At 38.7% G+C, this 23,348-nt stretch overlaps 1 protein-coding gene and 1 pseudogene across 7 annotated transcripts in view; one reads left to right on the top strand and one right to left on the bottom strand.

Moving 5' to 3' along the window:
• Positions 1–23,348, bottom strand: part of SPATA6L (spermatogenesis associated 6 like) — a 59,113-nt gene that overhangs the window by 15,157 nt on the left and 20,608 nt on the right. For 5 of the 7 annotated variants that reach the window (XM_077966121.1, XM_028835183.2, XM_015117773.3 and 2 more), the window contains 4 exons: positions 15,541–15,665; positions 8,081–8,158; positions 4,300–4,539; positions 1,400–1,502 (listed from right to left, as the gene is read on the bottom strand). In XM_077966121.1, coding sequence (XP_077822247.1) covers positions 1,400–1,502; positions 4,300–4,539; positions 8,081–8,158; positions 15,541–15,665 — 546 coding nt within the window. Of the gene's footprint in view, positions 1–1,399; positions 1,503–4,299; positions 4,540–5,394; positions 8,032–8,080; positions 8,159–15,540; positions 15,666–23,348 lie in introns of those variants that run through there. The other 2 variants (XM_077966122.1, XM_028835184.2) reach the window with 2 other exon arrangements.
• On the top strand, positions 13,269–15,527 carry LOC144334708 (small ribosomal subunit protein eS6 pseudogene; annotated as a pseudogene).

Here is a 23,348-nt window from a genome sequence, read left to right as displayed (position 1 = left end):
AAAAGTAGACCCTTAAAAGTGTAAACCTTTAAGCCTAAGATAAAGAACTCTACTGTCAGGGATGGCAATAGATGGAAAGTTCAGTGCTACCAGCAGGCAAGAGAATGGACCACCACCATTCCTTTCCAGCCTAAGAATTTTGATTAATTTCAGGAATGACTGATCTTCACCAACACGACCTTCACTAACAACACGATTCATGGATTTCAGTCAAAAGCCTACAAGGAATTCCTTAACCCAGTGACTCTTAATGTGTGGTCCAGGGATCTCCCCCAAGGGTCCCCAAGACCTTTCAGGAAATCTGCAAGGTCAAACTGTTTTCATAGTAATACTAAGACATGATTTGCCTCTTTCATTCCCATTCTCTCACCACTGCACAATGGAGTTTTCCAAAAGCCACAATGATGTTATGACATCATCATGATGATGATGGCTAATGGAATAGAAATACTAGTCTATTCTTTTTTTTTTTTTTTTTTTTTTTTTTGAGACTGAGTTTCACTCTTGTTGTTTAGGCTGGAGTGCAATGGCACAATCTCGGCTCACCACAACCTCTGCCTCCCATGTTCAAGCAATTCTCCTGCCTCAGCCTCCCGAGTAGCTGGGATTACAGGCATGCGCCACCATGCCTGGCTAATTTTGTAATTTTAGTAGAGATGGGGTTCCTCCATGTTGGTCAGGTTAGTCTCAAATTCCCAACCTCAGGTAATCTGCCTGCCTCAGCCTCCCAAAGTGCTGGGATTACAGGCGTGAGTCATTGCACCTGGCCGTAGTCTATTCTTACATTTTAAAAATGTATCAGTTTTAATTTCTAACATGCTAACTACTGATGTTATCCACATCAAGAAAAGCTCTCTGGGCTCCTCAATAATATTAAGAATGCAAAAGGGCCTGAAATCTAAAGGTTTAAAAATACCCTGCCTTCATCTAACTGCTTCAGATAGAGTTGGCTTCCCACCTTACTGACATGAAATCTTGTAAAGCAAATGTTACATCTCCTGATCACCATCAATCTCCTGTTTTTTCCCATCCAGAAAAATGGAAAGCCTTATTTGTTAGGCATCAATGGTGACTTTGCAAAGGGTTCACAGCAGGACAAGTTGCACTCTGCTTTCCCAGCCCAGCCAGGGAACAGCCAGGGAACAACTGCAACCACAGCACACTCAGCACGCTGCTCAGAACGGTCCCCTTCAATGACGAGGGGAACTCTCAGACAGAAGCTTCTCAGCTGACTCTGCTTCGTGGGACCACTGCCCTGGAAATTCCACAGCTGGAGAGGACTTGAGAATTAGGCCCACAGTTCCGAACATAACCTGTGATTCCTCAGAATGAAAGAGTATACACAGGACACATTTGTTGCCACAGGGAAATGTACAGGAGTAACAAGAAACTCAAGTACCTCTTCTCATTGGAAACGGAAAGTCTGAAAACTTAGATTTTCTTCTACACCTCCTCAAATGATGCTCTGAAATATTCTCACCAAAGGGCTTTGCACTGTCCACCTGAAAGTAAAGGAAAGAAATAAGACTAGAATCCACTATAGCTTCTAGTACCCTCCCCTCATCACTGGTAATGCCTGTCTCCCCCTCAATCACTGATTACACAGGTTGGAAAAAGAAGGCTGGAAAACCACCTAGATCACAGTCTCCAAGTTTGCTACATGTTACACCTAAAAGGAGAAACTCTCTGTCCTTCACTGAGGCTAGAACATGAGGACATAGGCTAAACATTAGCATAAGGAACTAAAGTTAGACACAAATTACATTCCAACAACTGGTAAGGATACAGCACAGAAAGAGGGCAAGTGAAGCTTTATTTCACAATCTCTTAAAATAGGACAATATTTCACATTCCTTAAACAGTGTGAGTAGTGGTGGCCTAAGTGGGGTCCTCACTGACAGCAAGGGATTCCCACAAGATGACATTTCTACTTTCCACATTCCTCTCTGGTCCAAGTGTCTACATTTTTGAAAAAAAGAATAATGGTAGCTAGGCTGGGTGCAGGGGCTCACGCTTGTAATCCTACCACTTTGGGAGGCCAAGGAGGGAGGATCACCTGAGGTCAGGAGTTCGAGACCACCTTGACCAACATGGAGAAACCTCATCTCTACTAAAAATACAAAAATCAGCTGGGCGTGGTGGCACATGCCTGTAAACTCAGCTACTTGGGAGGCCGAGGCAGGAGAATCGCTTGAACCTGGGAGGCGGAGGTTGTGATGCCCCGAGATCACGACATTGCACTCCAGCCTGGGCAACAAGAGTGAAACTCCATCTCAAAAAAATAATAATAATAAATAATAATAATAGCAACTATATTATTTTATCTATGGTGACTGACCATATTTTCCTAAGGAAAAATTGGGTAAACATGATCTGCAAACAGGTCAAAACACGTGAACTAGGGACTCTTCCAAATATCTACAATATAGAGGTGCTGAATTTTTTTTATTTCTGTTTTTTAAAATTTTAATAAGGCAGGTTATAATGTTACTTTTCATTTTACTTTAATATATTGACTTGAATTTATAGTCTTTATAACATCAGGTTTTCTAAATTTTAATGCTTCTACTTAAGGAAACATCACATATCATCAGAAAATCTGACTAAATAAAAAAATTAAATATGCCAAATCACTGATAAAAGACTTTGGCGCATAGGAAAAACTATATAAGAATTTGTTAAATAAAATAAGTATCAAACAAGTTTTAATCCCCTAAGAAATCTACCAAGATTTTAAGATTACTTAGTTCATAATGGCATGGACTAAAGTTGTATTTTACAATAATTTATATCAAATGAAGTAAATCAGATATATATTCAACAAAATGAAATAAATGAACTCAATTCGATATTTTTATGGCCCCATGTTTAAAGATTGGTCGTTAGATTTTTGCCAGATGTCATTACCCAGGCCACCAAGACAACAGCTGTTGTGTATTTTTTGTAGATAGCTGTTCTGCAGTTTCTAGCCAAACAGTTCTACAAACCAATTCTACATACAGTCATCTCAGCAGCACCTTCACTTCAAGACTTACTACACTTCACAGTCTCTGCCTAATACACAAACATCACCACTGGTGACTTTAAATCAAAATATCAACTTAATGATACTATCAATAGTTAACATTCTGGAGAATAAGTCATTAATTAGAACATGAACTGGTGTTCCTGTAGACTGCAAAATAACACAGGAAATTTTTTAAATATAATTTTAATCGGAATATGTAGGAAAACTAATCTGTATATACAGTATAATTACAACTTTGTGGAAAAAATAAAGCCTATGAATGCAAGTATAATGTAGAGAAATTGAGTCAAATTAAATCAAACAATGATTTTATTATGCTGGTGAGCCAATGGATTAATTTTTTTCCTGAACTTTTCTGTTTTCCATTACTTTTATAGTAGCAAAAAAGTTGTAGGCCGGGTGCAGTGGCTCATGCCTGTAATCCCAGCACTGTGGGAGGCCGATGTGGGTGCATCACCTGAGGTCAGGAGTTCGAGACCAGCCTGACCAACACGGTAAAACCCTGTCTTTACTAAAAGCACAAAAATTAGCTGGGTGTGGTGGTGGGCACCTGTAATCCCACCTACTCAGCAGGCTGAGGCAGGAGAATCACTTGAACGTGGTAGGCGGAGGTTGCAGTAAGCTGAAATTGTATCACTGCACTCTAGCCTAGGCAACAGTGCAAGACTCTGTCTCAAAAAAAAAAAAAAAAAATTGTAAAGAGACTAAGAGAACTAGTGTGATTAAATTTGCCCACCATTGCCAGAGGACATAATCTAAGATGACTTTAATTAAGTGCTTTGAGTATCGCACAACATTGCTTCTTCCTGCAAACAAACTTTTCTGGCTCTTCAACATATGGCCACTGAGCACCAATCTCATTAAGAAAACTCATGTAGTTTTCTTTAAAACTGATGAAGCTTTAGTTTTGGATTGATACAGAGTGCATGCCAACCTTCGTTACGCGTTTTCAACCTCTGTCAGTTCACTGACTCTTCAAGATAACAGCAAGTTATCATGTGTAGACATTATACTCTGCTAATAATTTTCAAAAATTAAAAATAGGGATGGCTGACATTTACTGAGCAAGTCTACTGTATAGGGCACCTTTCTAAGAGTTTCCTGACAATGATCTAGGAAATTAACATAATTTAATCACAATTTTTATTCAATTTGAAGTACCTTTTTATTTAATATTATTCATTTGTTATTATAGCTCAAACTTCCTTTATTCCACCCTCATCCATATCCTCACTATTGCAAAATACTCTAAAAAATAATTTTAGGCTCACATGTCTAACAACAAATGGAGGCTTGCTTCCTCCAGAGATTTTGAAATTACTTCCAAGGTTCAACTGAACTGGCTGGTCCTGGAAGAAATGCCTGGTAGAACATGGAGAGGGCTCCCGGGCTTGCATGCCTTTGGGCAGTCTGTTGAGGTTATTCTCCTTTAGTTTCATCTTTATAGTATTTAAGGGAAATATTGGTTCATGTGATGTAGATAAAGGCCTTCGTGACTTATGTCTTTCTTCCTGAAATAAACAAAAAAAAAGAATATTTTCAAAAATAAATAAAGAAAAAAAATTCAATCAGAATATAACTGTATTTAATTGAACTTTAAAAAATTAAGGTCAAAGATAGAACACCTCAGATTTATAAAACATAAACTTAAGGAAGGACATTTCTCTAATTTTTTTCCTATTCAGTTCAACATCATTAGTATTTATACCTTGCTAGTATAATGTATTCAACTAATTAACAGTGAGATTTATTTATAACGGGAAAGTTAGAAAGTGTCAGACACCTCCAATAGATAGATAATAGAGAATTTGACACATACAGGGGTCTAGCAATTTCACTTCCAGGAATGTACTATAAGGAAATAACTATGGCTATATGTATAGCTACAAAAATGCTTATGGTAATTCAAAAGTTAGAAACCAACTGTACTGGTGAGTAAGCAATTGCGCTCAGTTGCAAATCCACCTCAGCTATACAATACTGACCCAGGGACTCTACAAACCCCCTTTTTGCTTTTCCAGCTGGTCTCTGTAGGCTCTGCCACTAGAAGGTGCTAGAGAAAGCGCAAGGCTGGAGGAGATACAGTGACTGGCTACTTCCAGTTTTGTATTCTATTCCTGTTAGCATCATTCCAGCAACAATTCTTCCCCTTAACAGCTGCAAGTGGCTCCAGATTATAGCCTTTCCCCTATTATGCCAGAACTAGCCCCACTGCACCCCTCCAGACATATCAACAGCAGCGGGCCAGAGCCCCCTGTTCAGATTTGAGTCTAGACTCACAGGAACCTTCCTCCAAGCTCCTGTGGCACCAGCAGGGAGCAGTGCCCCTCCTTAGAGATCTGAGTCCCAGCTCATCAGAGTCCCACCTTCGAATTCCTGAAGAAGCATCCAGGAAAGCAGCCCTTCTCCAGAGGTCTGGGTCCCATTTCTGTTCAGTCTCTTCTTTAAGCTTCTGTGTTCTGGCTGACCCAACATCTTCCCTTTGTTTCCCCAGCCCTAGGGGTGGAAGCTGCTTCCTGCAGTTACTCTTCATTTCAGTGTTCCCCTTTTACCTTTCAGTCTTTCAACCCCTGTTTAGCCATTTTTTTAAATTAAATCTTTCTGTTACAATCACAAGTTTGGTGTGGTTTCCTGACTGGACCCTGGCTGATATGTCAGTTAAGTGCTCAACAAAAGGAAAATGAATGGCCAAACAGATTACAGTACTTCCATATAATGGAATACTATGAAACCATGAAAAATTGTCTGGCACAAGAATACCTGAGGACATGAGAAAATGTTTATGATAAGTTAAGTAAAAAAAAGAAGGGTACAAAATAATATGCAATGCAGTGTGATCTCAATCTTTTTTAAAAGTGTGTGTGTGTGTACAGAATATACCAAAAAAATTAATGCTGATCTCTAAATGGCAAAAATGGGACAGGTTTTTAAAATTTTGGGTCCTTTTCGCTTATTTATCTTTGTTTTCTAATTTTCCAAAATAAAGTGATACTTTTAAGAAAAAAAAAAAAGAACAGACTGAGTGCGGTGGCTCATGCCTGTAATCCCAACACTTTGGGAGGCTGAAGCAGAGGATCTCTTGAGGCCAGGAGTTCAAAAAAAAAAAAACAATAAAACTATTTGTTTAAAAAGTTAACACTGAAAGGAAGACCTAGGAAGTTAAAACAGAATTAAAATGGTAGAACAGAAGAGAAAGAAACACTGAAAAATTGCTATGAACATATCACAAATAAATTGGAGAGAAAAGAGGATAAATAAGGTGAAACTAAAAAGCAGATAACGCCTTCCTTAAAATTAATCACTGGTCTCCCATTACATGAGTTATTATGCTGCGAGGTTTGATAGATTTGCAGAGATTATTGGCCCTTCTTTCTCATTCAGAATCCCATAACACACAGCCCACATTTTCAAGGTCTTTTCTAGGACCATACATAAGATCTGGGATAAGCATTTTGTTTCACATACAGGTTTTACTCTACCGTGTCCCAGAGTATTTGAAGAAGCTTCACAAACTACCTTTATTCCTTCTCTATCTTGTTCTAGAAAAGATTTTAAGTGGCAACAACATTATATACAATAAGGTAAAAGCAAAACAGAAAGAAATTGGGGTGAGGGGGACACTAGGACTGAAGAAGAGAGTAAAATTGAGGTAGTACACATGGATGCCCTAAGACGCTTCACGTTTACCAAAGATGGACCATGAATACAATCTGAGCATCAGCCTCAGCAAAAGAAAGATGGCCCCATGTTTACTGCAGCACTATTCACAATAGCCAAGATTTGGAATCAACCTAAGTGTCCATCAACATATGAATGGATAAAGAAATTATATTATATACATACGATGGAATACTGTTCAGCCACAAAAAATAATGAGATCCTGTCTTGCAACAACATGGATGAAGTTAAGGTCATTATATCAAGTGAAATAAGCCAGGCACAGAAAGATAAACTTCATATATTCTCACTTATTTGTGGGAGCTAAAAATTAAAACAATTGAACTCATGGAGACAGACAGTAGAATGATGGTTACCAGAAGATGGGAAGGGTTGTGGGGGCTGAGGGGCAGTGGAGATGGTTAATGGGTAAAAAAAAAAAAATAGAAAAAATGAGTAAGATCTAGTATTTGATAGAACAACAGGGTGACTATAGTCAATAATAATTTAACTGTAAATTTTAAAATAACTAAAAGAATATAATTGGATTGTTTGTAACTCAAAGGATAAATGTTTTAGGTGACAGATACACCATTTACCTTGATGTGATTATTACACACTGTATGCCTATATCAAAATATCTCATGTACTCCATAAATATATATAGGTATTATGTATCCATGAAAAAATAAAATTTCTAAATTTTTATTTTATTTTTATTATTTTTTATTTATTTATTTTATTTGAGACAGAGTCTCACTCTGTCACCCAGGCTGAAGTGCAGTAGAGCCATCTTGGCTTACTGCAGCTTTGACCTCCCAGGCTCAGGCGATTTGCATGCCTCAGCCTCCCAAGTAGCTGGGATTACAGGCGTACACCACTATGCCCAGCTAACTTTTGTATTTTTGGTAGAGATGGGGTTTCACCATGTTGCCTGGGCTGTTCTCTAACTCCTGACCTCAGGTGATCCATCCGCCTCGGCCTCCCAAAGTGCTGGGATCACAGGCATGAGCCACCATGCCTAGCCTAAAATTTTTGAACTTTTAAAAAAGAAAGATGGAAACTGCTGTTCATAAGATCAAAAGTAAATGTCATAGAACGACAATAACAAAAGCTAATTAGCTCAGTTACATCAAATTTGTAATTTTAGCTTCTGAATCACCCTGCTTCCAGCTACATCATGCTGCCAAACATATGTGCCAAACATACTCTAATATGACTGGCTGAGTAAACAGTTTGAATTACAGAAATTCAAACCTAGTAAAAACTTTCCAGGTTTCTACTTGTTTAGTTTCATGTAAACTTGATAAACTGAGTTTGGGCAAAAATTCTTTAAATTAGGAAAAAAAAAAAAAAATCCGGTCATTTCTATCACTAGATTTGTATTGTACTTACAAGAAATCTGTTTCTATGCAGAAACACACATTCTCTGATGGCTGTCCTTGTAGAAAACTCTATTTTAGGAGCAATTCCCTAAAAATAAAACAGTATAAGAAAAGCAAATAAAATTACTAGAAACAGTTCTTTGGCCATCTCATTCTAACTTAAAATCATACAAGAACCTAACTGCTCTTCTGTGTGGTTGGCATAATCCACACACATTATCTAAAATATATATGTAATAAGAATAGCTAAATACTTATGTAATATATATTATGTATCAGAGCCAGGCCTAAGTAATTCATATATATTAACTCATCCAATCCTAACACAACCCCATGAGGCAGGTTTTATAATAGTACTCCTCAATTAAGACACAGTTTAAGTAACATGTCCATCTAGTAATGATGGCTATTAATTGAACCCAGGCATTCCGGCTCCAGTGTCCATGATGTTAGCTACTCTATTTAAAACACCGCACCATGGAATTGAATGCGATTACCTAGAGAGAGGTATGTATAATGTATAGAGTCTTCCTCTCTACCTACCTGCTTTGAAAAACTTGCTTTATATCTCATATCAGATATTTGTATTCATTAGACCTAATTCCAAATTAATTTTGTTTCATTGATTTGATATTTCTATTTTTTGTCCTCAGTACCATACTGTCTAAAATATTGGGTTATATATATATGTGTGTGTGTATATATATCCTATCCTGTTTAATTCTTATAATCCTATAGGGTAGGTACAATTATTATAATCATCCTGTTTTACAGATGTTAAAACTGAAAAATGGGCAAAAACTAGAAACAATCCAAACACTCTTAATGGGTAAACAGATGAACCGTGGTGTATTTACATAATGGAAACTACTCGGTAATAACAAGGAACAAATGAATGACACACACAACTACATGGATGGATCTCAACAGCGTTCTTCTAAGTGAGAAAAGCCATTCTCAAAAGGTTACAGACTGTATGATTCCATTTATGTAACATTCTCAAAAAAACAAAACTATGGTGATGGAGAAAAAACTAGTGCTTAGGGTCAGGGGAAGGGTGTGCCTATAAAGGGGTAACATGAGGGGGATTTTAGGAGTGATGGGATTGTTCTATATCCCGATCGTAGTAGTGGTTTTACAAATCTATACACGTGCTAAAATTCACAGAACTGTAGACCAAAAAAGCATCAATTTTATTGTATAATAATTTTTAAAATACAACTGCTTTCCCCAAAAAATGAGGCCTAACGAGACATTAAGGCAATTTTCCCAAATTTACAAGGCTTATAAATGGCACCACAGCGACAGGACCTGGATCTGACTAAATTACACTGTCTCCATCTGACCCCATCGACTCACCAGTGGCCCCTCTGCATGACCTCTCTGCTCTACTCTCCCCCAGAGACCACCACCTGGCCAAGTTACTTCTTGTCCTGAGGGCACCTTCCTTCTCTTCTTTTCCATCCAAATTTTACCCATCTCTCAATGTCTGATCTCACTCTAACTCCTCCAGGTAAGCCTATAGTAGTCTCTCCCTCCAGTCTCTAATATTTCATTTTCATTTATACAACTTATACTCAAGGTGCTTCCATAACAGGGTCTGCCCCAGCTGAAGCCCTCGAAAGAAAGGAAGCCAACATCTACTGCATGCTTATTACATGTGCCAGCTTCTGTTAAGGGTTTCCAGAGGCACGATCTCATCTAATCCTCACACAACCTGTGTAGTAGACCACTGTATTCCCATTTTACACAGGAGGGAACAGACTTGGAGAGGTTTAATAGTATGCCCAATGTCACACAGGTGGGTAGACCCAGGATTTGAAACTCTGCTGAATTGGCCAGGCACTGTGGCTCACACCCGTAATCCCAGCACATTGGGAGGCCAAGGCGGGCAGATCACGAGATCAAGAGATCGAGACCATCCTGGCCAACATGGTGAAACCCATTCTCTACTAAAAATACAAAAATTAGCTGGGTGTGATGGCGTGAGCCTGTAATCCCAGCTATTCAGGAGGCTGAGGCAGGAGAATCGCTTGAACCCGGGAGACGGAAGTTGCAGTGAGCCGAGATCGCACCACTGCACTCCAGCCTGATGACAGAGAGAGACTCAAGAAAAAAAAAAAAAAGAAAGAAAGAAAAAAGAAACTCTGCTGAACTACTACAAAACCTACCTTCTTTCCATTTCCTCATGCTATCTCTTCAGGGGCCTTGTGAATCAGCTAGTCAGCTTGTTTCCTGTGCATTCATTCATTCCTGTGCACCCATCCTGTCTACACAAGTCCTCACAGGTACAATCTATATCCTTAACTCCTTTTTATATTGCCTGTAGAATGCACAGTATGCACACAAGAGTGCAAAGCTTGGACAGACAACTCAAGAAAACATTTCTAGGCTTATAAACACAGGGGCCAAGATGCTACACAGAGTCAGACAATGCAGAGGGACATTTGATAAAGAATGTACAATCATATGACTAGTACAGCCTCATCTTTTCTTAACCAGATGGCTTACAAGAAGAAGAAGGCAAGGAGAATTTCAGTGTCCACAGTGCTACTGGTAGAATCATATGACCCTCACATGTGTGCCAAGCCTCAGGTCCCCCACAGCCCAGTGGCCTGAGCCTGAACAAGTCATCTCTCATGCCACAGTCTTGTGCAGTCTTCTCATTGCCTCACAGGGAGACAGTATTAACCCTTGGATGACAGCACAATAAATAATAACAGCTTAGATTTATTGTACACTTAACTATATACCAGGTATTATGCTAAACACTGTGTATTACCTCATCTAACACTCACAATAATCCTGTGAGGGATGTACCATTACAGTCCCATTTTACAGATGAGTAAACTAAGGCACAAAGAGATTAACTTACCCAAAGTCTCATAGCCATTCATGACAAAACTGGGAATGAACCCAGACAATCTGATTCCATACTAAACCACTGTACATGCAGCTACCTAATAGATTTTCAAGTTCCTGATCCACTTTGCCCAGAGAGGAGGAAGGAAGTCCCCTGCTGGTAAGGAACCCACATTCTGTAACACATTTTTGTTCACCTTATATGACCTCCACTCCTTGCCATGACTTACAGACAATAAAGAAGAATGTATTTTCTTTTTCATACCGTGCTGCTTTTAGCATAACATTTTACTTTAGAGTTGAAATTTAGAGACTATATCTCAACCAGTCTCCTTACCAATGGAATGATGTTGATAACAGTTAGGTCAATGAAAGGATTTAACATAATAAATAACATAATAACATAAACAAATAAAAATAATTTTTAAATGCTTTTTATGCTCACTTTACAAAGTCAGTCTTAACCTAACATAATAATAGATAATTGGCTGGGCGCGGTGGCTCAAGCCTGTAATCCCAGCACTTTGGGAGGCCGAGACGGGCGGATCACGAGGTCAGGAGATCGAGACCATCCTGGTTAACACGGTGAAACCCCGTCTCTACTAAAAAATACAAAAAACTAGCCGGCCGAGGTGGCGGACGCCTGTAGTCCCAGCTACTCGGGAGGCGGAGGCAGGAGAATGGCGTGAACCCGGAAGGCGGAGCTTGCAGTGAGCTGAGATCCAGCCACTGCACTCCAGCCTGGGTGACAGCGCGAGACTCCGTCTCAAAAAAAATAAATAAATAAATAAAATAATAGATAATTGTGCAATCTTCTCATTGCCTCACAGGGAGACAGTATTATCATCTTTTATTATCTATTATCTAATAGATGAGACAGTAATATTATCTATTATCTAATAGATAAGACTAGATAATATTGCAAACAAAAAAAATTCTTGACCTCACCAGGAAATAAAAAATACTGTTAAAGTATCAAGTGAAATAAAACAGCAAAATACAGAAATACAAAGAAAAGCCACATGCTAGTGGAGGAAATAAATCTAATTGTTAATAAGTTGATAAATTAGGAGAAAATAAAGTGAATTTGTCTCACATATTCATTCTTAGTTCCTACAATATTAATGAAAAGAAATCAGATAGTGGGCTGAAATAAATATGAGAAAATTAGCATCATTCAGTGAGTAAGAGCGCAGGCTCTGAAGCCAGTCAGGCCAGCATGAGAATTCCTGCTCCATCACTCACCAGTTCTGTGACCCTAAGTGCATTTCTGAAACTCTTTACACCAGCTTCCCTCTCCTTTATAGTGGGGAAAGAACAGGATAGTGAGCTCAACACAGTACCTGGTATACAGTGAGCACACAGTGAACATCAGCTATTTTTTTTTTTTTTTTTTTTTGAGATGGAGTCTCACTCTGTCACCCAGGCTGCAGTGCAGTGGCATGATCTTGGCTCACTGCTACCTCTGCCTCCTGCCTCAGCATCTCAGTAGCTGGGATTACAGGCATGCGCCACCACGCTCAATTAATTTTTGTATTTTTAGTAGAGACGAGGTTTCACCGTGTTGGCCAGGCTGAAACATCAGCTATTATTAAAGTGATAGCTCTTTTTTGTGGTATCTCGGGGGCAATCAGCTGCTTCAAGATGAAGCTGAAGGCTGCGCATGGTGGCTCACGTCTGTAATCCCAGCACTTTGGGAGGTTGAGGCAGGAGAATCACCTGAGGTCAGGAGTTCGAGACCAGCCTGGTCAACATGGAGAAACCTCGTCTCCACGAAAATCAGTCAGGCGTGGTGGTGAGTGCCTGTAATCCCAGCTACTTGGGAAGCTGAGGCAGGAGAATCGCTTGAACCTGAGAGGCGGAGGTTGCAGTGAGCCGAGATCACTCCACTGTACTCCAGCCTGGGCAACAGAGCAAGACTCCATCTCAAAAAATAATAACAACAATTAAGTGTGTTGCTCTTTCATCTTATACACTTTTGAACATTTGCAATGTGTCTAGCACGTAGATTACAGCCAGGGACATTGGTTAAGAGCTACTGGAAACAAAACTAAAAGCAAACTCAACATACGTGATGTTTATGGCCCTCAGATCCTTAGTATTGTGTGATTTTCCCCCCTTAACATGTCTTTCTGAAATTGTCTATTAAAGCAGAGGAAATACTTGACAAAGGAAGTATGTATTGCATTAATCAGGACATAACTAATATTCTCCTATTCAGAATAATACTTATTTATGTGTGAAAGCAACATGGATGTGATCTCCAACACAGAATTTTCATGACGCTTTTATTGTATACAAATAAATACGTAACAGTTACTTGGTTAGACATCAAAACAAAAACAAACAAACAAACAAAAAGATGAAGCTGAATATTTCCTTTCCAGCCACTGGCTGCCAGAAATTCATTGAAGTGGATGATGAAAGCAAACTTCATACTTTTTATGAGAAGCATATGGCCACAGAAGTTACTACTGAGATGCTCTGGGTGAAGATTGGGAGGGTTATGTGGTCCAGATCAGCGATGAGAATGACAAACAAGTTTTTCCCATAAAGCAGGGTGTCCTGACCCATGGCTATGTCCACCTGCTGCTGAGAAGGGACATTCCTGTTATAGACCAAGGAGAATTGGAGAAAGAAAGTGCAAATCTGTTCAGGGTCACAATGTGGTCACCAATCTGACCATTCTCAACTTGGTTATCATCAAAAAAGGAGAGAAGGATATTCCTGGACTGACTGACACTATGGTGCCTCATCGCCTGGGGCCCAAAAGACCTAGCAGAATCTGCACTTTTCAGTCACTCTAAAAGAGACGATATCTGCCAATATATTGTAATAAAGCCCTTAAACAAAGAAGGTAAGAAACCTAGAACCAAAGCACCCAAGATTCAGTGTCTCGTTACTCCACATATCCTGTAACACAAACTCTGGCATACTACTCTGACGAAAGAGACTACTAGGGGAAATAAGAGAGAGGCTGCAGAATATGCTAAACTTTTGGCCAAAAGAATGAAGGAGACCAAAGAAAAATGCCAGGAATAGATTGACAACAGATGTAGGCGGCCCTCTCTGCAAGCTTCTACTTCTGAGTCCAGTCAAAAATAAAATTTTTTGAGTAACAAATAAGATCAGATCCCACACTCCAAAAACCACTACTATGCAATTGGTTTTATTTTGCTTTATAGAATGGTTGAGAGAAATTGAGTCCCTCTATCTATTCACAAATTGTTTAAAATATAATTTGATTAACTTAATTGTAAGAATACTCTACCTCTAATGCATGCAGGTGTTTCCACATATTTAAAAAATCTATTCTCTAATGACTAACTGCATGTATAAATAACTATAAATACAACCTCCTATAGGTTATTTTTCCTATTTATGACCATAAAGTTGAACAGAGATAACAATCAAGAAAATATAAGAACGTTTGCTTCTTTTTATCTTGATACTTGACTGGATACCAGCTCAGTGTTTGTAGATGCCTTTTATTTAGCAGAGAACTAGGCAAACCAAAGTTAAAATAATAGAGTATCCCCTACCTGATTCTCATCAGTTTTTGATCCTAAACTTTTAGCTTCTGAAGAGCAATATCCCAATAACTCAAAATAAAATAATTAAAGGCAAGCTTATCACATGTACCATGGATTTAAATGATACATGAAGATCTTGGAGAAACAAAGACAGTTTCAGTGAGATTCATCAAACTCTCAAAGATAATGAAGGGCTTGGGGTTACAGTTATTAGGAATTCTGATTAGGGCAACCTTTAATGAATGTTTGCTGTTTGAAGTATTAGAAGCTCTGTCATGATAAGCTTCATAGAAACAGAGGTCCTGACTGTTATATTAAATATATTCTGCACAGTACTCTCAACAAAGTAGGAAACGATAACAAATTATAGTAATTGTAATTCATGGGGCAATATGAGAAAAGCTGAGTATCAAAATACTTTTTATAATTCTCAAAGGCATAGCCTTTTAAATGGAGATCATTCAAGTGATGTAACGGTCAAGAAAATCATCAGGGTTGCCGTGGGAAAAGAAATTGTCAAAGACAACATCAAAATGCGTACCTTGAATTTGGGTTCAGATAATGCCCCCCAAAGAATTAAATTACCAGTGGAATATCTGCTATATCCTTCAAGATTCTTCAGTAATATCAATTTGTGAGCCTCTGTCAGTTTCCTCTCTGTTAAATGGAGACCATATCTGCCTTGGCTAACTTGAGAATTGTTGGGAGAAAAAATTGAAAGTGCAAAATAAATGAAAAATAACATAACTGCTATTGCTACTCTATTTAGTCATAATAGCTATGATTAAACAAACTAATCTTTCTGTTAATCTGCAACAAAAGGAGGCTTTTATAACTATGTGACAATGTAAATATGGAAAAGATTTTAGCCTGATTAGATAAAACTTCCACCTCTCAGATCAATACTGAAAATCAGTATAATTTGGTACCTTGAGTTGGGCATCTAAACGGAGCCACTAAACAGAACAGCAGGGGTACTAACCAAAATAAAGATCAAACCCTCCTCAGGAATAAAACATTCAGGTCCCAAGACTTTCTCTCCTAATAGAAGCCCAGATGGACATGAATCACTTACTGGAAAACCTAGAGCCGTCTTCATGAGCACTTCCCTACACCTCCTAGGGTGCGAAGGTGTTAGCTTGGGCTCTGGGAAAAGAAAATCCCGTGTGTTTTCTTCATAGTAGGCCAACTCATCCCACACTAGAAAGAAAGGAGAAAAAGTATAAATATCTGTATTTACACCTTCAGGTTTAACAAAATAAAAGTTCAGGCAGATGATGGCAGAGATGGCACTCAGGTAAAAATAGACACATTGATCCTAGCACCTGTTATTCAAGAGGAGACTAATTTCTATTACTTTTTATCTTTTGGATAATTTTTTAAAGCCTTCCAAAGTCATAACAGAGAAAAAAAGACTAAAGAGGTGTTCTACAAAACAGAACAAATAGGAAAATCTATCTTTCCATCTATCCATCCAATTTTTCCTTCGACAAATATTTACTAATGATAACCCTTAAGCCAGGTACCGGGGATAGAATAGGAACAAGGCGAACATAGCATTGTTCACACAAGTTTACAGTTTAGACTGGGGTTCAATGTGTTCTGTGATGCATGGATGCCAAGGGCCCAGATGACAGCTACAGCTGTGGTTCTCAGCAGGGGTACCAATCCCAGGGACATTTTGGACATTTGTGGAAATATTTCAGGGGCAGGAGCCAGAGGTGTGAGGGAGTCCTGCAGTGCTCAAGACACTCATGCACATCACACAATCTCCCCCAGCCCCAATGACTTTCTAATATCTTGCAAACATTCTTGCAGGCTAAAAACTATTTTATAATTATCTGAGCCTAGAACTTAACTAACTATGTAATTGAAAATAATTATGTAACTATGTTATATGTAAAGACGAAGCTTTTTTTTTTTTTTTTTTTTTTTGCATGATTTGGAAATACACTGAATTTTTCCAAGTACTGTGTAAATCAAGGAACAATTGTATTTTGTTTTGTTTGGATCTTTAACTGGACCTGTTTGATATTTTGAAAATCATGTCCCATCTAAATGCTTCATTATGCTTGACACTTACATATTAACATATACATTTTATCATACACCACTTTCATTTCTACTTTATATTACAATCAGATTATGTTAATTTTTTACAGTGACTTGTATAAGTTGATTATATTAACTACAAATATTTTTAGTATCATAAAAGGGATACTACAAAATACTCATTACCAAAAGATCTTGGGTCTAATAGGATGAACAATTACTGAGCCGAAGGACAGAAAGCTACCATCTGAATCATCCTTGACCACACAGCAGGTGCTGCAGAAGTGATCTGAACTGAGAGTGGTCCCTGCCTAGAGGACCATCAAAAAAGTAACTGTAGCCAATGAGGCAGTTTTGCTATTTAGTGACTGCCACTTTACTTATGAGAAGAATTCTGATGAGGGTTGCTTCGTTTTCAGTACATCAACTGTAGAACATAATTGACCTTACATCACATAATATGATGCATTAAATTCTTCCTCCTACTAACTCCATTTAATACGAATGTTTCGGTTCTACTGAGGAAAGAATCAAAGTGCAAAAAGAAATTATTCTATATTTTTCATCATAAATAGCATTTCTTTCCACTCGTGCACTCCCAGCCACACTCCAGCCACAATGGATTGATGTTCCCTCCTGAGCAATGTACTTCCACCATGCATGCTCTCCTGCATTACTGCCATGGCCTTAGCTGATCTCCCTGCCTCCATTCTCCTGCACTCAAATCCACTATCCGCACACTGCAATGTTTTAAATACATCAGACTGTGCCTTTCTCTGCTTAAAACCTTCCAATGGGCTTCTCATCGCATTAGAATAAAATCTAAGCACCTTACCCTAGACTTCAAGACTCTATATAATCAGGCTTCTAATAATCTCTCCTAATTCATTTATTGCCACTCTCCCCTTGATCGTCGTTCCCTGTCATCCTTTACCCTTCTTGCTGTCCCTCAAACACACCAAGCTCACCTCCACATAAGGGTTGTGCCTTATCATTCTCCTCTCTGTAAAGTTCCCTCCCCGGGTCTCTGCAGGGCTGGCTCCTTCCTACTGAATAACAGGCTTGGTTTAAATGTCATCTTATCAGAAGGTGGTAACCCAATCCAAAAGAGCACTCCTTCCCAGACACTCCCCATCACATCACCTGATTTTACTTTCAACATAAGATTTACCACTAATTGATATTTTTGTTCATGTATTTATTCGTGATCTGCTTCCAACAAGGCTCCATGAAAGCAGTGACTTTGTCTTTTCTGTACATTATTCTACTGCTGGCAGGGTTGTCCCTAGAAAGGTGTGAACTCAGAGCAGTTCAATCAGTACAGGGTCCAGCCAAGACAATCACACCTGAAAAGGGGCCTCACTGTCAGCATCTTCAACAAGCCCCTTGAAATATCACTAAAGATAGACATTTTAAAATTGAACTTCAATGATGTTCAGAGACGAGTGGTGAAGTGCAGCATCCTGGATGCTGCCCCTAAACCTGTGGAACAATGCTTAGGACATAATGGGTACCTGATAAATGCTTCTTAAATGAATGAACATGAGGACTAAAGTAAGTTAACTAGCGTAAGTGCCAGCTTACGTTAGCCACTCAATAAGCATTAGTTACCCTCTTTGAGACTCAGTTTCCATACTATTAAAAAAAGGAGAAGAGAGACTAAATGTTCTCTAAAAGCTTTTCCAACTCTTACCCTTCATTCATTTTTCAATTTATTTTCATTCATATATTCAAAAAACACTTCACTCATTGAGAACCTCCTATGTAGTAAGACTTACAGACACTGGATGTATACTAGTGAAGAAGGTAAATATAATCAATGCCTTCCTGGAGCTTATAGTCTATAAGTATTAAACAATTATACAAATAAATGCATAGTTAAAAATTAAGCTCCATAACAGTAAATTGCTAGGAATAGAGATAGAGAGGGTAGGAAGACAGGAGAGAAGATGGGTGTAATTCCTTTTTTTTTTTTTTTTTTTTGAGATGGAGTCTCGCTCTTGTTGCCCAGGTTGGAGTGCAGTGGCACAGTTTGGGCTCACTGCAACCTCCGCCTCCTGGGTTCAAGCGATTCTCTTGCCTCAGCCTCCCAAGTAGCTGGGATTACAGGCACCCTGCCACCACATCTGGCTAATTTTTGTACTTTTAGTAGAGACGGGCTTTCACCACGTTGGCCAGGCTGATCTCGAACTCCTGACCTCAAGTGATCCACTGGCCTCAGCCTCCCAAAGTGCTGGGATTACAAGGCGTGAGCCACTACACTCAGCCAATGGGTGTAATTCTAACATTAATTCTCTGCTTCATTTACTAGTCTCATCCTGGCCTTCTTCATTAATGCTCCTCTTACAATGCTCCCTGTGATGGGCATAATCCTCCCACCTTTGCTGGTCAAAAACAGACTCTGCCTCCATCCAGAAACTCTGAAGTACAACCTGCAAATGGAAAGTGATGTGCCAATTTCCCCAGCTATCACTAGCAACAAAAGACAACTTACTCCTGAAGCCTATAGTATAGAGCTAAGAACTTTTTTTTTTTTTTTTTTTTTTTTGAGATGGAATCTCGCCCTGTCACCCAGGCTGGAGCGAAATGGCTCAGTCTTGGCTCACTGCAACCTCTGCCTCTCGGGTTCAAGTGATTCTCCTGCCTCAGCCTCCCGAGTAGCTGGGATTACAGACGTGCACCACGAATTCAAATTCTAGGGTCAGGCAAGGTTGGGTTCAAATCCCTGCTCCACCACTTACCAACTATGTGATCTTGGGCAAATTACGTAAACTACTTAACTTCAGTCTCCTCTTCAAGAAAATGTAAAAACTGTCATTGTACCTGCCCTTTAAGACTACTCTGAAGACGAATGACAAAGCCATGTATAATGCACAGCACAGCACCTGACATTGCCTACCATTACCAGGATTGCTCTCTGACACCAGCCCAGCAGTGGCCCCAGAACTGCTCTGGCTTCTGTAAACATCATTATGTTCCTACCGGGAACAAGCACCTAGATTCCTGAGATGACGTTCTACACAGGAGGCCTTTCCTTTTCCCTCTTTCCTTTCATATGCTTTTGGCTAGTTCTTGTCACTGCATCTAAATGATAGCTGCAAATTATTATTCCTGTGTTTAGCAAGAATTTAGATAAAAGTAAGAGGCTAGAAAATTGAAAGTGAGCTCATACCCTATCTTTAGAATCACAGGAATAAAAATAGACTGAAACAGGGTTAGACAAATAAATAGAAGGCTATGAAGCTTCTCAAGACAGTCTCTCTGGTGTGGTCACTTTCTAGAAATCCAAACTGCCACCCAGAGTGAAAATGTCAGCACATTAAGAGGACGGTACAGCAAGAGCCTAGGTTAGAAATAATAAACATATTCACAGGCTGAACAAGTCTTATAGGTCAAGGGAAGTATCTGAGAGAACTCAGTGTTCTTAAGAGTTCATTACACAGACAGTGACATCATCAATGGCATCAATGAACTTTTCCCCCAAAAAGGAAACAAATTAGACTTCAAAAGAAATAACAATTGTAATAACAACATTGGCTGGAGGAATATCTAACATTTTTAGAGCATGTCAGAATTGACAGTGTGCTTCCAGATACAGGATCACATTTGATTCCCTCTTTACAGATAAGGAAACTGAGGCTCTGAGAGTTTGACCTGTCATGATGCCACATGGCTAGTGATACCACATGGCAAAGTAGGAATTCAAAACCAAATCATCTGAGACAAAAGGTCCTTCCTTGCTAATGCCTATAAAAGTATAAAAGCATTGCTACAAAAGTGTAAAATATTGCTATAAAAGCATTGCTATAAAAGTATAAAATTAAGCTCTGTTAAGTGAATGGGGGCCCATGAGAATAGACTTTTACAGTTGGACTGAATATACCTGACTTACCCAAAGTGAAGGTATTTATCTCAGAGGTTAATAAAAAGAAAGCGTCAAGCTCACTGTGGAATAGGATCACGCTGCCCCCCTGTGTCCATTCCCTTTTCCCACCTTTGCAAACTGAAGAACAGGAAGGGTCTTATTTCTTGGCAGCAAAGATCACTGGACTTCATTCTTTAGCAGTAAAGCCATATGCACATCTGGATATCATTACTTGTATTATTAATTTATTTGTACTATTAACTTAATGATCATAACATGTCTTTTGAGTATGTGTGTTTGAAAGCAATGAGAAAAAATATTAAGCAATAAATACAGCTAAATGAAAAGGTAACAATTCAGCCAACAGAGAAATTGGTCCCTGAGAACCCAAATGTGGGCCATGTGACCCCACAGCGCAGTCCGCAGGAGACTTTAAGAAAAAAAAAATTAGCTAGTATCAAGGATCAGCAGATCACGAGGGCTCACTGCCACTGCTACATGCCCGGTGGGTGCCACCAGCATCACACTAGGAAGACTGGCACAGTGTAGATCGTGTGTGCAAAAGTATGCCTGTAATAACATATATGGAACAAATTAATGGATCAATCTGTACTACATCCGAAGCTAAGTAAAATCAATTGTTATTTTGCGCAATTCAAATTTAATTCCACTAAAATTACAATCTGAAATTGAGAGATTGTAAATTAAAAAAAAAAAACAAGTATAACACAGCTCCCATTTTGCATCTGATTAATTTTTGAGTTATAACCAGTATTTACGCACTCAGTTAGAATATTCTGCAATCATTCTTTTCAAACAACTATTCTCCCAACCTTCTCAGAGATGGGCTTCTGGTCACATGAAAAACTTATAGCACTCCAAGACATATTAAGTTTTAACAAGGAAGTTGCAGAATATTTATAGTCAACATATATATAGGTGTGTGTGTGTATATATGCTGAAAATACATATTCTGCACTTGACTTTTTAAAATGTGGTATATCTTGGACTGTCATATGTCTTTCGAGAGACCAGAAAACCAACATTTAGTGTATTCAACCAACCATAAAATATATACACACACAACTATATATGCTAAATACTAAATATATTTATCTTTATATATACTGTATTTAATATACAGTCATCCCTAAGTATCCACAGGAGGTTGGTTCAGGAACCCTTGCAGATAAGAAAATATCCATGAATGCTCACGTCCCTGATATAAAATGGTGTAGTTGGGGTGAGTTGGTTGAAGGTAAAAAGAGCATAATAATAAAAAGTTTAAAATAAGAAATAAAATGGTGTAATATTTGCATATACCTATGCACATCCTCCTGTATACTTCAGATCATCTCTAGATTACTTATAATACCTAATATAATGTAAATGTTATATAATAGTTATGCTGTATTGTTAAGGGACTAATGACAAGAAAAAGTCTGTACATGTTCAGTACAGACACAACCATCATAGGCCTAAATACATTTTCGAGTCATGGTTAGTGAATTCATGGATGTGGAACTTGACAATCAGAAGGTCCAACTATATATAAGGCATGTGCATGCATATGTGTATATTTTAGGGTTGGCTGAATATACCAAACGTATTTTAGAAGGTTTAAAAAGATACACATCAAATTGTTTTGTTCTGTTTTGTTGAGACAGGGTCTCACTCTGTCACCCAACCTGGAGTGCAGTGGCAAGATCACAGCTCACTGCAGCCTCAACCTCCTTGGCTCAAGTGACCTCCCTAACCACTCAAGTGACCTCCCTAGCCTCCCAAGTAGCTGGAACTACAGGCACGCACCAGCACACACAGCTAATTTTTTTATTTTCAGTAGAGATGAGGTTTCACCATGTTTCCCAGGCTGTACCTGAACTCCTGCGCTCAAGCAATCCCCCCACCTTTGTCTCTCAAAGTGCTGGGATCACAGGCGCGAGCCACCGTACCTGGCCCACATCAAATTGTTAATGGTAATTATCTGTCAGGGATTGTTGAAGGGGCTTTTGACATTTTATTTTACATACTTTCATGTTAGTTAAATTTTTTATACTGAGATTACTTAGGTATTGGGTAACTTTTTAAAAACCCATGTAAAATTAAATAAGACCAAAGTGGGCATGCTTCTACTTTCTCAGCATACTAAAATATAATTTGCCAGCAGTGATATATGTTTGAACATAAAATTGGGTCAAATAAGAATAAAAAACTTATGGAAAAAAACTCAGTGCCCTGATTTCAGCCTGTCACTTTTAGGCTGAAAAACATTCAGTGAGAATTTCTGAAAAGCAGGCAGGAGGCACCTGCTCAGTTCCATCTATCTATGAAGGTAATGACATCTCCAAAAGCACCTGTTTTTAAATTCACAGAGTGGGGTTGTTGTCTGTCTCCAGCGGCAGCCTTTGCCAAAGAACCAAGAAGCACAAGAAAGAACTACAGACTCCTGGGTTCACTGCACTTCACTTGGGCCCTTGACCTGCTTCAGTGATATCCACAGCAGGCAGGACTACGATCCCTATCAAAAGCCTCCTCAGTCCCCTCTGCTTTAGCTGAGACATTTGCTAGTCTCATCTTCCTTCTCCCATGCTCTCTAAAGAAAAAGAAAAGCACACACCATAAAACATCAAAATAACACAACAAAACAGGGAAAATGTAACTGTTTTAAGCATAACTGATTTAAAACTTTGTTAAAAATAAGAATCTATACCAAAATACAACATTTATGTCAGACATTACTCCATAAGTAATCAAAGGACAGTGACAGTCACTTGATACAGAAGGAAAGAAAGAAAACAAATCATAATATGGGAAAATGAAAAATTTTAAGAAGTTTTAAATTTAAGGTTGTCACAGTCATATCTAAAAAGGAGACAGATCATAAAATAGGATAAAATATATTTTTATCTACTTATTTATTTATACAGAGTCTGGCTCTGTCGCCCAGGCTGGAGTGTAGTGGTACG

This window comes from Macaca mulatta, chromosome 15 (genome assembly GCF_049350105.2).
Source record: "Macaca mulatta isolate MMU2019108-1 chromosome 15, T2T-MMU8v2.0, whole genome shotgun sequence".
NCBI classification, from domain to species: Eukaryota; Metazoa; Chordata; class Mammalia; order Primates; family Cercopithecidae; genus Macaca; species Macaca mulatta.
This window is presented reverse-complemented; position numbering and strand designations above follow the sequence as displayed.